The 17023-nt window shown below is 39.8% G+C and overlaps 1 protein-coding gene across 4 annotated transcripts; it reads left to right on the top strand.

The window, feature by feature from the left end:
- Positions 1–4744: 4744 nt before the first annotated feature.
- Positions 4745–16658, top strand: lacc1 (laccase (multicopper oxidoreductase) domain containing 1). 4 transcript variants are annotated; one of them, XM_042427285.1, is made up of 5 exons: positions 4745–8090; positions 10416–10594; positions 11886–12051; positions 12351–12576; positions 15831–16009. In XM_042427285.1, exons 1-5 carry the CDS (start codon positions 7598–7600, stop codon positions 15907–15909), a joined length of 1143 nt encoding a protein of 380 aa, XP_042283219.1. In that variant the 5' UTR covers positions 4745–7597; the 3' UTR covers positions 15910–16009. The 4 variants fall into 4 exon arrangements, with proteins under 4 accessions (XP_042283219.1, XP_042283218.1, XP_042283220.1 ...); XM_042427284.1 differs by having other exon boundaries at positions 4748–8090; positions 15865–16658; XM_042427286.1 differs by having other exon boundaries at positions 8010–8090; positions 10495–10594; positions 15865–16658.
- Positions 16659–17023: the final 365 nt, after the last annotated feature.

Raw genomic sequence — 17023 nt, 5'->3', positions numbered from 1 at the left:
TTTAGACTTTTTCTCCAATCGACCTTCCTGAACTAACTTTAACATTTTTTTCATCTAAACCATTAACCTGTCTCTTAGACCCCATCCCAACTAGGCTGCTTAAGGAAGTCTTACCCTTAGTTAGCGCACTTTTACTAGATATGATCAATCTGTCTTTAGTAACAGGCTATGTACCACAGTCCTTAAAAGTAGCTGTAATTAAACTTTCTTAAAAAGCCTCCTCTTGATTCAGGCATTTTAGCCAACTATAGACCTATATCTAACCTTCTCTTTCTCTCTAAGATCCTTGAGAAAGCAGTTGCTAATCAATTGTGTGACTTTCTACATAACAATAATTTATTTGAGGATTTTCAGTCAGGATTTAGAGCGTATCATAGCACAGAGACAGCACTGGTGAAAGTTACAGATCTTTTGTCCTGACTGCATTGGACAAGGGATTTCTCTTTGTACTTAGCTGCATTTGACACCATTGACCATCACACCCTATTACAGAGACTGGAACATTTAATTGGCATTAGAGGAATTGCATTAAGCTGGTTTAAATCCTATTTATCAGATCGATTTCAGTTTGTACTCGTTAACGATGAATCCTCAATGCACACAAAAGTTAGACATGGAGTTCCACAAGGCTCTGTGCTTGGACCAATACTATTTACCTTATATATGCTTCCTTTAGGTAAAATGATTTGAGAACACTCCATAAATGTTCATTGTTATGCAAATTATACCCAATTACATTTATCATTTAAACCATATTAATCCAATTAGTTAATTAAACTCCAAGCATGCCTTAAGGACATAAAGACCTGGATGACCTGCAATTTTCTGCTATAAATCTCAAGACAAAACTAAAATCATCATGCTTGGCCCTAAACACCTTTGAAACACATTATCTAGTGATATAGCTACTCTGGATGGCATTACCCTGGCCTCCAGCACCATCGTAAGGAATCTGGGAGTTATCTTTGATCAGGATATGTCTTTTAACTTCCACATAAAACAAATTTCAAGGACTGCCTTTTTTCACTTACATAATATTGCAAAAATCAGGCACATTCTGTCCCAAAAAGATGCAGAAAAACTAGTCCACGCATTTGTTACGTCTAGGCTGGATTATTGCAATTCCTTATTATCAGGCTGCCCTAACAAGTCTCTAAAGACAGTTGGTCCAGAATGCTGTTGCACATATGAAAAAATATGAAAAACAGATCATATTTTTCCCATTTTAGCTGCGCTGCATTGGCTTCCTGTAAAATCCAGAATAGAATTTAAAATTCTTCTTCTAACCTACAAAGCCATTAATGGTCAGGTATCATCATATCTCAAAGAGCTTGTATTACCCTATTACCCCACTAGAACACTGCATTCCTACAATGCAGGCTTACTTGTGGTTCCTAAAGTAGAATGGGAGGCAGAGCCTTCAGCTATCAGGCTCCTCTTCTGTGGAACCATTTTTCAGATTTGGTCCAGGGGGCAGACTTTCCTTTTTGATAAAGCTTATAGTTAGGGCTGACCAGGCTTGCCTTGGACCAGACCTTAGTTATGCTGCTATAGGCCTAGACTGCCAGGAGACTTCCCATGATGCACTGAGCTCCTCTCTTCTTCTCCTCCTCTCCATCTGTACATATTCACATACCATTAATGCATGTTACTAACTTGGCTTCCTCCCTGGAGTTTTTGTGCTTTCTAATCATACAGGTTCCTTTGGATCAGCAGTGTGGACCCCCTAGTTATGGACGGCGGGCTCCTCTGGACCGTGGCTGTGGGGATGCCGTACTCTTCTGGTCATGCTTGATGCACACATCTGCTATTATTATTAGTCATATTTCTATTATTATTATTATAGTTATTGTTGTTATTATGTTTCTCTGTGTCTCTCCCTCCCTTCTCCCCCCTCCCTCTTTCTCTCTTAACCCAACAATTTCTTCCTGTTAAAGGGGAGTTTTTCCTTGCCGCTGTTGCCAAGTGCTTGCTCATGGGGGAATGTTGGTTCTCTGTAAAGTAAAGAGTACAGTCTAGACCTGCGCTATGTGAAAAGTTCCCTGATATAACTTCTGTTATGATTTGGCGCTATATAAATAACATAAAATTTAATTGAATTGAACAAGTTTAACTGCTGGACACAAGATGTCCCTTATTTCACTGTAAAATCAATTCTCAGTGTATGTGCACTGGAGGCGTCATGTCTCCACATCATACTTTTGTGTGTTGAATATTGGACCAGGATTGGCTTCTAAACTATTGTGATGTCACAAATCATGCTTGTAGGCCCACCTTTTAATGACCACAGAGAAACTTTCCACTTTCATTAGATAAATGTGAAAACAAATTCTGCATGTACATCATTCTGCACAGTGAAGCTCAACCACCCAACTGAAGGAACAAGAAGAAAAACATATTTTTGAGTGGAAGGGGCCTTTAAATACATGCAATATATTAAAGAAATACAAGTTTTGCTCCTCAAATACTAGGAAGTGATTCGAATTTTCTGAAATGATCTTAAACAGTTCAGAAATATAAAGTTCAACATTTTTTATTTTAACCATTACATAACAATATGTTGACCCGGACTGAATCTCAAGTTTGTCAACAATATGCCCAAAACTATGTGGACAACCTTACATTATAACCATATGTGATAACTGAACACATGATTCCAACACCATGGGCACTGATTTGCTGCAATAACAGCCACCTTTATTCTGGTTTCAGTCTTTCCACCAGATGTTGGAAACTGGCTTCCACACCAAACTGAGAAAAAATCTTGTGTTTATGGAGCTGGCTTTGTGCACAGGGGCACTGTCATGTTGAAACAGGAAAGCAAAAAACACAAACTTTTGCCACAAAGTTGCTGTAGCATTAAGCATTCCCTTCATTGGAACTAAGGAGCCGATTCAAAACCAGAAATAACAGCCCCAAACCAAAAGTTTTGGCCATATACAATGGAGTCTTCTGCTATTTATCAGCCTCACATGGCAAAGCACCTGTGACTAACAATGCCACTGTTGTATGGAATCAAAAACTGGTCATAAATATTTTGAGCTTGTGAAATGGTTTGTGAATATGTAATAAAGTTTTGCGGCCGTTGAGGTATTTTGTGTATGTGTGAAAAACTTTTGTGTACACAGATATAATTTGCACATGTAAAAAGTGTGTATGTGTAATTAAAATTTGTGCAGGATTTTTTTCAAGTGAGGTTTTACAAATTCTGAGAGAAGGACACATAAATTTCTTACCCTTGTGTGCGACAGTGAAGTTACATGAGAGATGGACGTGCATATTTCCTACCTGTGTGTGCGACACTGAAGTGAGAACTACAAACTGCAAGTTATGAGTATGAATTTTGACCCTGTTTTTTACATGTGAATCCTATTGGTCAAACGCAGAGTCAATCTGTCCAATCAGAGGGCAGATGGTTCCGTTGCATTCATCCACCTGCAGGTTTTGAAAGATGGGCAACGGTGCGAGCTCTTCTGCAACCCATGTGGTTGTAATTGTACTTGGAGATGCTGTAGATATTAATGGTAAACATTTAATGTGTTGTGTATTTAGTTTGTAGTAAGTTTGCTGTGCTGTAAGGCAACACAGTTGTAATGCATATTTTCAACTTCAGGAAGACTGCTTCATGTACCCAGAATAGAGCAGTAATGTAGCTTTCTGTTAGCAAATGTCCGCTAGCGTTATCAAAGTAGCAGCATCAACGCTGGCAGGAACTATTCAAGCTGAAGGCAAACCAGTTGCCCGGCTGTATTTCATACTGTTGCTCTGCTTTAGCATGTCTGATTAAATAATGTAAGCAATGCTAGGCTAACCATTAAAACTTGCTTCTGAGAAACATTGCCCTGAGCTAGTTGTTTCTCCAAATGGATCAGCAGTTGGCGTTACCGTGCGATAATGTGTTGCGTTGCCATTGATGATGTTAAAGCTCTATTTCTAACATCTTTTTAATATATCCAGGCTTCCTTTGTGCCAATAGGTGAAATAATTTAATTTGTGTGTAGTTACTAAATACATCAGTGAGAAGCAGTGCTGTATTATTAAATTTTAATTACACATACACAAAATATTTCCACTACAAAAACTTTTTGCTCATGCAAATTATATCTGTGCACACAAGTTTTTCACACATGCACAAGTGTATACAAATGTACATATATTTCTGCAAAACTTTATTACACATTCACAAACCATTTCACAAGCTCAAAATATTTATGACAATTATTTTATTCCATGCTCTTTTTGCATTTAAATCATTCTGTGGCTCTGGATACTTACAGTGTGTTGAGTTTGTTTTTAACTGTTTTGTCAGCCCTTAAAGGATAGGTTCACAATTTTTTAAGTTTGTCTTAAAACAACAGTCAGGTGTCCACATGAGCAGTGACAGAGGTTTTCCTTGCTGTAATCATTCCTCCTGTTCATAATGACTATTAAAAGATCCCCTTCAAATGTGCTTTCAATGTAAGTGATGGGGGACAACATCCACAGTCCTCCTGTGCAAAAATATATTTAAAAGTTTGTTTGAAGCTAATATTAAGCTTCAGCCATCCAAATGAGTCAAATCAAGAAGTTATCTTTCCATGTTACAGTCTTTTTAGTGCCAAAGTCCCTATTTTTGTTACTATACTTCCACCGCAGCTCAACAGGGAAACACTGTCCGAGGAAACACAAAGAGGGATTTGATGCTAAAAAGACTGTAAATGTGGCAGATATCCACTTGATATGACTAACTCAGATTGCTGTATATACTATACTACTAGGGCTCATATACTATACTACTATACTATACTACATTTTACTTTGTTGGTCTTCCCAGCACAATTTTTCAATTAGAAAAGCATGATCAGTAGAAATGTTTGTAATTTTTTCCCCCTCTACTGTTTTATTTTGCACTAACTGCTGACACGGTGGTTAACAAATAACCCTGGGAAATTCCTACATCCTCCCATTCATCAAGTGAGTCATAAAGGTGATAGGCTTACACAGACAGAAACACACTGACACATGCAAAGAGAACATGTTTACTCAGACAGCCCAAATTTCCTTATTACTCCTGACTCACACTAGAAAGAACAGTACAGCTACAGCTACTGCAGCTGTAGCTGGAGAAAAATGCATGTTGAGATGTGAAGTATTGCTTTGGTTGCTGTTTGTCTTCCTTAACATTTTGCTCTGTGTTTGGCAGCCTGTAGTGTTATTTATATCCTGCTATTACTATTAGTTGTAGAGGGCCAGTCCTATTTCTTATGTCTCTTTATTTTTAGTATATCTGCAGTGTGTGTTCTCATAAGGTAGTCTAACAACGGTGACTATTTTTAAGATGTCAGTTTTTATTTGTATAGCCCAACATCACAAATCACAAATTTGCCTCCGGGGGCTTTACAGTCTGTAAGATTCTGGGCACTTCTCCTTGGGTTAGCTAGTTTAGCTAATGTAACATCAGGCTAGGTTATTATTACATACTACACCCTGGAGTAGGGGTGTACCAAACAGACATTCACCGGGGAAAAGTGCACTGCTAACGTCAGTTAGCAGCTAGATAGCTAATTAGCTGCTCAGCTGCAGCACATTAAACAGCGTTGTTAACATATCTGCAGATGTCACGTCAGACCCGTTAGATGCTGGTTTGGTTGTTGCTCTTCACAATCCCTGTTAGCGACACACTGTCTGTCCATTACTTGTACTTACAGCAGTTTGTCTACTTTGTTTCCAATGAGACAATAAATTTTGAAATTAATCTGTGGTTTTTATGCATGCTGAATCGTGGGGGGCGATCTGCACAGATCAACAGCGTTCCGTTACACCACTATACTGGACCAAGTTCACTTTTTAGCTCTGAAACAATTATGTACAACTACAACTTTCTGCCAGAATCAGAGAACCAATTTTATGTTTTTCCAAACTTTCAGTGATAGAATCCTTATTTTGATAACTTAAGGTCCACTTCTAAGCTTTTTTTCTGTCCTCTGGAGAAGTTAGGTCACATGATGACCTGCCTATCTTTATGATGACCTGTAATGTCCTTATTGTAAAAATGCACTGCATTATAACAACACAAACAAGTCATATGAGCACTTTCACAGCAAACATTTTGACATACCAGGAAAAGCACAAGTAACTAATAACACTGTGTGTCAGTACCAGGGTTATGCTAGCTCACTGTCATGGCTTTGCAGGACAAAAACTTTTTTTTCTCGAAGCCATTAAAAGCAATTTATTGATAAGTGACCACAGAGACTAATGAGCTGTATGTATGTAATGTAAAAGAAGTTTCACATGTGAACAGTGATGAAAGGAGTACTGAGATCCTTAACTAAAAAGCAGTAATACCACAGTGTAGAATAAGTAGTATCAGGAAAATGTACTTAAAGTACGAAAAGTAAAAGTACTCATCATGCAGAATGGCGTCTTTCAGAGTGATATTACTGGGTTATTATTACCGATGCACTATTGTGGAAGCAGCATAACAGCCTGGCCGCTGGTTGCAGTGGAGTTAATTTGAACTACAAATACTGCTGGATAGTTCAAGCTATAACATCGATTCATGTTTTATAAACTGATCATAGGTTTTGCATGCAAAATCTTAATCTGCAAAGTTAACCAGTAACTGTCAACTGTAGTGGAGCAGAAGTGTTAAGTCACATAAAATGGAAACAAATAGGCAAACTGTACTGAAGTGTAGAGTGTAAAGTGTGTACAGTAGTTGAGTACCTGTAGTGAGGTACTTTCCACCACTACAAGTGCATTTAGTCTACAGTGATGTTCCATTCATTTGACCCCATATACATGGTGTATTTTCTTGAATTCCTGCAAGTTATGTGTTTTATTCATATCATCTGCAGCCTACAGATATTTTCTCAGTGATTTATTTTTGGAAACACTTTATACTAAGGTTGCAAAACATATACTTAAGTAATGCTGAACTACTGCATTTGTGATGATTTCATGAATTAATACAGGATGCATCAGGACTTCCTGTTGCTCACCATTAAGAACTGATTAGGTCATCGTGAGTTAATGTCATTAGTTAATGCTTAATGGACCATCAATTAATGTTGATTTCCATTTACTTCACACATTCATTCACCAAATGACTTAGAATCCAGATAATTCTAATTACAGATAATTTCTCTGGAGAAATATGAAGCAATGTTTTAACTGAGTAGTCAGATTAATTCATGCATTAAGTCATCAGGAGTCATGCATTACTTGTGTTTTGTGACCTTATCATAAAGTCTTGCAGAATCTTCTATAATATATTCTTTCTCAGACGCATGCTGGGGCAGCTTTTGTACGTTTTACCTCGAATTGTTACAATATGTCCACATTATAGGAAATGCTCACAAACTCGGTTTGACCTCACTGGGCAACTCAGCAGAGTTTCAGTGTGAGGGCTTTCCAGTGTGGGCGGGGCCAGGCTGTGGGAAGACAATGCAGGAAGTAATAGTCCGCTGTAGTTTCGGACTTATTGTGATTGACAAACACGTACCTGCCTGCTGTACATAAAGGCAGGTCATGTCAGTGACCGGATGAGTGCGGTTGAGTCAGAGAATGAAACTTAACGCTGCATTCTGAACAGGTAAAAGCTCGGCTGTCTGCGATGTCTGAGGCCGTCCTGGTGGATCTGATTCACGGCTGGTGTCCAACATGCTCCGGCGCGTCTCTGCTGGAGGAACCTGCAGCAGACCTGCATGTTTTCCTGCTGTGCGGGAATCGTCACCGCCACAAAAACGGTTTTTCAGACACATTTGTACGCTCGAGCAGAAAGGTGCAGATGCTGGACTTCGGCTCCACCGCGGAGTGCTTGTACCGTTTCAAGCAGACAGTGGACGGGCTGGACCTGAGCTCGGTCACGGTCCTCACGTCAGCGCAGGGCAGAGAAGTGCTGCATTTGTACCAGGAACTGCTTTTTACGGCCATGTACACTTTTGACTTCAAGATAAGGTCAGTGGACAGTACTTGTCCGAGCTGCAGAGGCCCTGCCCACACAGAGTCACCTGGTGAAAGAGTCCACGAAGAAGTGTCCACCTTCCTGCAGCAGCTGCCTGCACTAGCGGGAGACGTCACAACTCTGACGTCATCACTGATTCCAGGTGAGTTTAAAGGTCCAGTATCTAGGATTTAGTGGCATCTAGCGGTGAGGTTGCAACAAACTGAATACCCCTCCCCCTCCCCTTCCAAGCATAGACTGTATAAAATATTGACGTAATCACCATGACGTCACCCATTGGTTTGTGAACTGCTGTTTTGAAGCCTTGAGACCATCGCCATCTTGGATTTGACCGTTGCCATGTTTGATTTTGCATTTACAATCTATGGTTAACAGTGATAACGCTAATGCTAATTTAGTGCACAACAGGCTTTAAACCATAAAAACTGAACATCTGACTCTTAGATGATATTTTATTACAATCAAATGCTGGACAAGATTTTTTTAGATGAACAAAATGTTACAGTTAACTTTCATGAACTGAAAACACACTGTGAAATAGCAGCAGCAACGCCTATACTCTGTGAATCCATGGGTTACAGCATGGTCATGTTACACAATCAATGTTGTCGCTGTGGTACCAACTTGACAATCACAATGTAGCCACGCCCTAAAGCGTACGCTGCTTTATCATCTATTTTACTCTAAATGGGGCCACAATTTACAAAATGAACATCATGATGCATTGAAGAAGACTTGATATAGTGATTGAGACCATAAATTCATTAGGAAAGCTTTTATTGGGAACATAAATCAAGTGAGAAATAAGGTCATTTTCTGATAGACTTCTATACAATTGGACTTCTTTTTGTAGCCAGTGGAGTCGCCCCCTGCTGGCCATTAGAAAGAATGCAGGTTTAAGGCACTTCCGCATTGGCAGAGCCACCCGCTTTCTTCCAAGTATGTAGGAGAATGTACGGTGGCCACAAAACTCACGAAAATCAGTGAAAGGCCCTTTCTAGAGCCAGTGTTTGGCAGTCTCTTTGGAAGATGACCTGCTCCCTATGTAGATATGAAGGGCTCATCCTAAGCTAATGAAAACACGATTCTTATTTTCATGGGATTATACACTATTGCCGTTGGAATGAATTCCGGGAGTCAAATATAATTCAAATAGTAAAAAAATTAATACTAATTGAATGCTGAAATTACTATTTGAATCTGTAGTTTTCCTTATTTGGACATCACTCCCGGAGCTGGGGGTGTTCCCCAGAGATAAAGCTGAGCTACTGACACAGGCTAAGTGCTCCCAAGGGACTCTCCATAACCTGTTGTTCCCCTTCTCCTTTCCAGAAAGTTAGGTTGTAAAAAATAGGCAGTAAATGAAAAGTGCAAAGCAAGAATGGTAAAAATGGTGAATGGACTGTACTTGTATAGCGCCTTTCTAGTCTTCCACATGCTGAATGGGTACAGGGGCTACCATGCAGGGTCCCAGCCTGTTCATCAGGGGGAACTAACCATTCACACACATTCATACACTGATGGTGCAGCCATCGGGAGCAATTTGGGGTTCAGTATCTTGCCCAAGGACACTTCGACATGCAGACTGATCTTCTGATTGGTGGACGACCCACTCTACCTCCTGAGCCACAGCCTTTGAAGTTCTCTACACATTTCACGCTGTGCTCTCTCTGTGTTATGGGTGTATAAATAAGTAGAGGTCTACCAGCGTGATGGCAATGCACTCGGTTTAGTCAGCACAGTTGTCTATGATTTGGGAGACTGGAGTTCGAGATCTGGTGTGGGAACCTCCTTCGTAAGATAGTTTATTTATAAACACTTTTTTAAACACTTTAATATCCTAAAATTAAAAGTGTAATAAAAACAAAAACTGTATTTTTACACCTATTTCCACTTTTATTCAAATACAAATACAAATATAATTTTGCTGCCTCAACAAATATAGATGCAAATACCAATACTGGGCTTTGTGCACATCCCTAATAGATACATAGTAAATATCAATAATAGGCTCAACTTGAGCATGAAAAATTCTAATATAATTAGAATATTAAACATAATAAGGGATGGAATTCAGATTGACAGCACTATTATACACTTATTAAAACATACTTATGAATACTATATACCATTTCTGCCAAGTCCATTCCACTAGATGCCACTAAATTCTATGCAGTGTAACTTTAAAGTAAAAAGTAGCGTCAAATGGAAATACTCAAGTAAAGTACAAGTATCTTTAAGTCTAAATTGTACTGAAGTAGAGTACTTCAGTAAACGTACTTTGTTACTTTCCACCACTGTGTGTGAATAAAGGCTAAATAAGTCCAAGTTCAATTTTCTGATGAGCAGGGTACCATAAAATTGCCAGAGTTTTGAATGAGGATCAGTGTGACTGAATATGAATATAAGGAGAATAAAAAGCGAAGAGGAACAGCAATCACTTGCTGATCATTTCTCTCTCTCTCAGACTGTTTTGGTCATGGCTTCAGTACTCGTACAGGTGGTGTGTCCTACATTCCCACCCTGTCCTCCTTGAATCTGTTCAGCAGCAGCAGGAGGAGGGACCCCGGGGCCGTGGTGATGGAGAACAGACGGCGACTGGCCCTCCATGCTGGTTTTCACCCTCAGCCACTACGCCTGGTCAAGGTACAGAACTGTCTGCACAACAAAAGATCAAACTTCTGCAGGGTAAAACTACATGACACAGTACAGTACTGCTGCTTCACTGGCAGAAGAGCTGCATAGGCTGCATGCAGCCATCTGAGTCAGTTGATTCTCCTACACATAAAGGGAGATTTGTTTTTCTCTTATACCGTGCGTTCAGAAAGTATTTAGATCCCTTCAATTTTTTCACATTTTGTTATGTTGCAGCCTTATGCTAAAATTGTTTAAATTCATTAAACGTAACAAAAAACCAAAATATCACATTGACATAAGTATAATATATAGTTGAAGCACCTTTGGCAGTGGTTACAGCCTCTCGTCTTCCTGTGTGTGACACGACAAGTTTTTCACACCTGGATTTTGTGACTTTCTGCCATTCTATTCTTCATATCCTCTCATGCTGCCATCACACCATGCTTCACTGTTGGAATGGTATTGGGCAGGTGATGGTGCCTGGTTTCCTCCAGACATGATGCCTAGAATTGAGGCCAAACAGTTCAATTTTGGTTTAATCAGACCAGAGAATCTTGTCATAAAGCCCAGATGGGTGGAGTTTTGCAGTGATGGTTGTCCTTCTGGAAGTTTCTCCCATGTCCACACAGGATCTCTGGAGCTCAGCCAGAGCAACCATCGGATTCTTGGTCACTTCTCTTACCAAGGCCCATCTCCCCCCCTTGCTTAGTTTGGCCAGACGGCCAGCTCTAGGAAGAAGTCTTGGTTGTTCCAAACTTCTTCCATTAAGAATTATTGAGGCCATTGTGCTCTTTGGAACCTTCAATGCAACGGAAATGTTTTTGTAACCCTCCCCAGATCTGTGCCTCAACACAATCCTGTCTCTGAACTGGAAAAAAAAAGTGTAGGCTTGCAGCAATTCTTTTCAGTCTACAGTTCATTTGGACTTTTCCCACATAAATATGTTATTTGAAAGCATATAGAAGTGCTTATAATGTTGTGACTGATGTTCTTTTTCTTTTGTTTTTGTATATATGTTATCCTGAAATTGCATGTTTTGTAAATTAGTGGTGTTGGTTTAAGGTGGACAGCATGTAGATTTATGTGTTACTAAATTACAGAATTAATGTAATTTTGGAGATATTCTTCAGCTGATGAAAACATGAATGGACTCATTTCTTCATATGTTGCTCTCCATTTGTTTTGAAATGTGTTGAGGAACTTTTGTCTTGTTAAAAACCTGTCAGGACTTTGCTCTGCTCAGCTGCAGCTCAGAGCCTCCTACATTAACTTCTTGCATGTGTTGGCTTGTTTGTTGCAGGTGAAGCACGCCAGTGATGTCTGGGTTATGGGGAAAGCCGAGCCAGAGAGCTATGATGCGATTGTAACCAATCAGAGTGGGGTGATTTTAGGAGCTCCAGGGGCAGACTGCATACCAGTCCTGTTTGCTGATCGAGTGTCAATGGTCATCGGAGTCGCTCATGCAGGTAGTTGTTTCATTCATTTACTTTCATAAAGATGACAGAAAATGACAGTTATGCCTGTGGGCATAGTGGATTGCCAGTATTGGTAAGAAGAAAAACTAATATAGATTATAAAAAAGAATATATTATATGAGGAATATGATATATATATATTAATATTAAATGGGGAATAACGTCTGTATTTTCATTCTGTATGTGAAATCAGACATAAAAAAATAAATGTAATGTTGCAGAAGTCAGCCTCCATGCTTCCTGGTAGTTAGTTTATCCTGACAAACTGCTTATTTTCTACTTGCCCTCAGGCTGGAAAGGAACCCTGATGGGAGTTGCTATGGCGACAGTGGAGGCCATGGTGAGAGACTTTGGTTGCCAAGTGAGCAACATCGTTGTGGCCATTGGCCCATCAGTGGGGGCGTGTTGTTTCACCCTGGTGAAAGAGCAGGCGCTCGACTTCCATTGCATCCATCCAGACTGTGTCCTTGATCCGCAGTCAGCCAGACCACATGTCAACATCCGTCTTGCAAACAGGTACAGTTCAGCAGAATAGAATATTATATTATTATTATTATTATTATTATTACTGTATATTATTTATATTCAGGTTTTACTTCATATTTAATATTTAATCAGGTGAATAACTGCCATTCTTATGTTTCAACACTTTGGTCCAGACTGAAATATCTCAACAACTATTGGATGAAATTTGGTACAAATGACTTGTGATCCTCTGACTTTTCATCTATTGCCACAAGCAAGCAAAGATTTCCACTCATTCAACATTTAGGGCTGGGTATTGAACCTCAGTATCATTCAAAACAGGTCTTGAGTATCAGAAACTACCAAATAGGGCTGCAACTAAAAATTGTTTTCATCATCAATTCATCTGCAGAGTATTTATATATGTATGTTGTAGAGTATGTATATTTTTGTCTATAAAATATCAGAAAATAATTTAACATTCCTGTCACAGTTTCCAAGGACCAAGGGTAATGTATTAAAATTGCTTGTTTTATCCAACCAACAGTCTAAAACCCAAAGATATTCAATTTATTTCGTATATGACAAAGACATCAAATAAAAGCTGGGATGAGAGAGTATTTTGGCATTTTTGTTGGAAAATTATTGAAACAATTAATTGATCAAAACAGTTGCTGATTAATTTCCTGTTGATGTACTACTTGATTGATCGACAATTTCTGCTGTCAAGTATTGAAAGTTGTCATTGACTGCTTGAGCAGGTACTTATTTTAGATAGTTTTGATTTTAATAACAACTCTGACCACATTAAATATAGTTTGACATTGTGGGAAGTTAGCTCATCTTCTCTCATGCAGACATTTAAGACAAGATCAAAACCACTCTCATCTGTCAGTTAAATATAAGCCAGCATGTATTCTGTAAATGGATGACAGAGGTGTTTTGTCTTATAAGTGATTTTGTTTGAAATATGAAATGACTTTTATGTTTGTTTTGTCTTAAAGCTAACTTTGTCACTCACACTAATGTTGTGAAGCTGAATTAGCCTCCTTAAGGCCGTAATCAGACCAAATCAGGCGGTGCGGCGAAAACGCCAGTGCTCCCATTCATTTGAATGGGGGAAGTGCATTTCAGCTTTTGGAGAAACACAACCGTATGTCACTGCGGCTGAAGGCTGCAGTGGCCAATCACAGCTGGAGACCAGACTGATCAGAGCTGTAAAACTCTGCCATGAGGAAGTACAGAGATGTTACTAGGAGGAGGGAAGGACATTTCTCTTTGTTTGATAATGGTAAAAGTAAAGTTAGACTTTGCTGTCGGCTCCCCGACTCATTATAAAAAAGACAAGAGACAAAGAGACAGACAGACAGAGACAGAGAGAGAGAGAGAGAGAGAGAGAGAGAGAGAGAGAGAGAGAGAGAGAGAGAGAGAGAGAGAGAGAGAGAGAGAGAGAGAGAGAGAGAGAGAGAGAGAGAGAGAGAGAGAGAGAGAGAGAGAGAGAGAGAGAGAGAGAAGCTGTGGTTGAGTGAGCTGGAGAGTGAATGAAGAGAGGGAGTGCTGGTAGCAAGAAAGCCGGTTCATCAGATCAATAAAACGTTATTTTCTGATTGTTTCAAAGTGGTTAGAGCACAAATAGACACTCCCACACCTCCGCTTAACCCTGTGCCAGTGGGACCAGTAATGGTGATTCAATTCACCATTACTGGTGCATTAAGGAACATCCAGCATAAGCATTCGGCCAAATCTGGCCAATTTCTTGCATCTGCAACGCATTCAAAGAGTGAAAATAGTGTGAGGGTCTTGCTCCAAATGCAAATTAGCCACAACATCAACACCACCTGTTGCAGACCTGGCTTGCGGCAGCTGGCTAGTGGGAGGTATTTATGCATTGAAAACCAGCAGACTTGTAAAGCGACCTTCAAGCTGGTGAAAAATCACGCAGATGTGCACCCGAGACAGCTGTCTGAAGACAACTGAAACTAATCATGCTGCCACAACACTACAAAAAACAAACAAACAAACAGACGCAATCCAAAGGGGAAATGCCACTACAGCCTAACAGGGAAATCTGTGTAAATAGCGTATCAGGAGGGTAACACTTACCTTCTGAACAGCACATGACAGTCCAACATCAGGTCAGAGACCAATGTTTCCTGCAAAAAACACAATGTATCTCCCAAAAACCAGAAAACCAGAGCAAACCATAGATCCAAAACAGCCCTGGCGACAAACATGCCACCTAAAAGCCAGCACGCAGGACCAATCACCTCATCAGCTGTGCAATCACACCATGCACCCAACTGCTACCTGAGGCACAAAACAAACTCCATAAACTAACCCTAATTAAACACGCTTGCTGTCTAGACAGCAAGTGTGTCAGATGTGTTTTTCACACACAGGTCACACGCAACAGATAGGCTCTCATTGTAATCTATGCAGTCTTGTGTCTCACCCGAATCTTACGGGCATAACCGCGACCTGAAGCATTAATTTGTGCTTCATGTCTATTTTCCTCCATTTTATGCACTTCACTACAGTCGTGTGTATTGGGCTGTGAGTGCTTCCAACATGCAGGTGACCTATGCTCAACACTGCACCTGAATGCCTCCAGTGTAGACACAGAGATGGAGCACTCGCTGCTGCTGCTCTGCTGATGTTCTTCTCATGCTACGTTTGCTGCCCAGACACAGGTTAATGGACAAGCCCGTTTGTTATGACCTGGCTCAAGTGGCCACAACAAAAGGGAGAGTTTTAACAAAAAGATATTTTGAATTGAATTGAACCAAATTAAAGAATTAACTAAATATGCAAAGTATGGGGTGTGGAAATCAGTAAAGTCAGTGGTGTGTGATGTGCATGGGTGGAAGATATGTGTGTGTGTGTGTGTGTGTGTGTGTTATGAAGGTGCATAAAAGCAAAGTAAATAACCAAAGTAACATGGGTGCCAGTAGGGAGGAGCAGAGAGAGCAGCAGCAGAGGGGTAGAGAGAGTGAATGAGCTGCAGCAGTGGCTTAAGTAACCTAGGAACATTGGGCCCAGGTGTTCCAGGTTATTCTAATCAATCACCTGCAGGGCGATGAGAGATACAGGTTAGTAACAGATTGAAACCCCAGATGACTCCAGGTGACATTACAATACTAAGTATATAAGGATTTTATTCTAAGGCCAATCAGAATCAGCAAGACCTGCTCCACAATATTCTATTTTTCAATAGTTTATGCTTTAAGTGTTTTTTACTTGTGTACTGTAGTGTGTTTTATACAATAATCAAGTTTAATTCTACTCTACTCCTTTCTTATATGCAGCTCAGTAAATCAAAAAACAAATTTTCCACCCCAGAATTCTCCTCCAAGAGGGTGGGATCCTGCCAGAGCACATCCATGATGACACAGTGACAGACAGGTCCTGTGTGACGCCCTGCACTTCTTGTCACCCCGAAGCCTTCTTCTCCCGCGTCAGAGACGGACTCAACTTTGGCACCCAGGTGGGCTTCCTGTGGATCAAGGAAAACCAGAAAACAGGCCCACCCTCCAGCAGACAAGATGGTGTGGAACTGACAAAATGAATGATTGTCACAGATATCATCCACCTGAGTTGTTGGGACTTTATCCAAGGACTCCCGTATTTGATAATGTGTGGGTAAAAAGGCCTGGAGACAGCAAATGACTTGCAGCTGCAGGTAACAGAGAAAATAAGTCCCTATTACTTTATATTACACTGTTATGTATGATTATATATATATATATTTATGTATATATATGTCAAATATGGAATATAACCTCTCCTGAAGAATAATGACTGCTAAATCTGTACTGTTGCTCTATTACTATTTTCTGTTCTACAGTTTTAAAGCATATTAATTTGAATGTAAAATCAACTTTAACTGTACTGTAAAAAATTCCAGCCGAGTAGATTTTATTGAACAGATCCAATTAAGATCAGCAGCTGTTGTTAATGTGCCTTTAATAAGCTGTACAGGTGCAGGCAGGAGTCCGAATGATGGCTGCTGTCAGTGTATCGAAGTTTTATGTGGTCGTTTGCTTGAATGTTTCTTGTTTTCAGGTCCCTCTTGGTAAAGAGATGACAATCTCAATGTGACGACCTGATTCAATAAAGTTTTTAAAAAAATATGACACACATGAAGCATGCTTCCACTGAAGAGTTGAATACATCAGATTTGTGTGGAGAGATGAGGAGACTGTAACGTTCCTCAAATTAATGTGTTGAACTAACAGAAAAGTCACATTTCCATCGTGTTTTCTACATGGTTTTTCACTGACTGCCGCTTTTTTAATGACATCTCACTGTCCTCTTCTTCTGCAATGGTTTAATGGCAATGACTTAAGAGTTAGCGCCACCATGTGTTTATGATCAAGTTCAATTGACCAAAACGTAGCTATTTAATAAATTCGCCTATTTTATAAAAAGTGTTGACATTGTGCAGGAGTTGATTCTTTTGTTTTGAGATTGAGGACCATCTCATGATCTTTTCAGCTCC

Source organism: Thunnus maccoyii, chromosome 11 (assembly GCF_910596095.1).
Source record: "Thunnus maccoyii chromosome 11, fThuMac1.1, whole genome shotgun sequence".
NCBI classification, from domain to species: Eukaryota; Metazoa; Chordata; class Actinopteri; order Scombriformes; family Scombridae; genus Thunnus; species Thunnus maccoyii.
The sequence above is the reverse complement of the archived record's forward strand: the minus strand, read 5'-3'. Positions and strand labels throughout refer to the sequence as shown.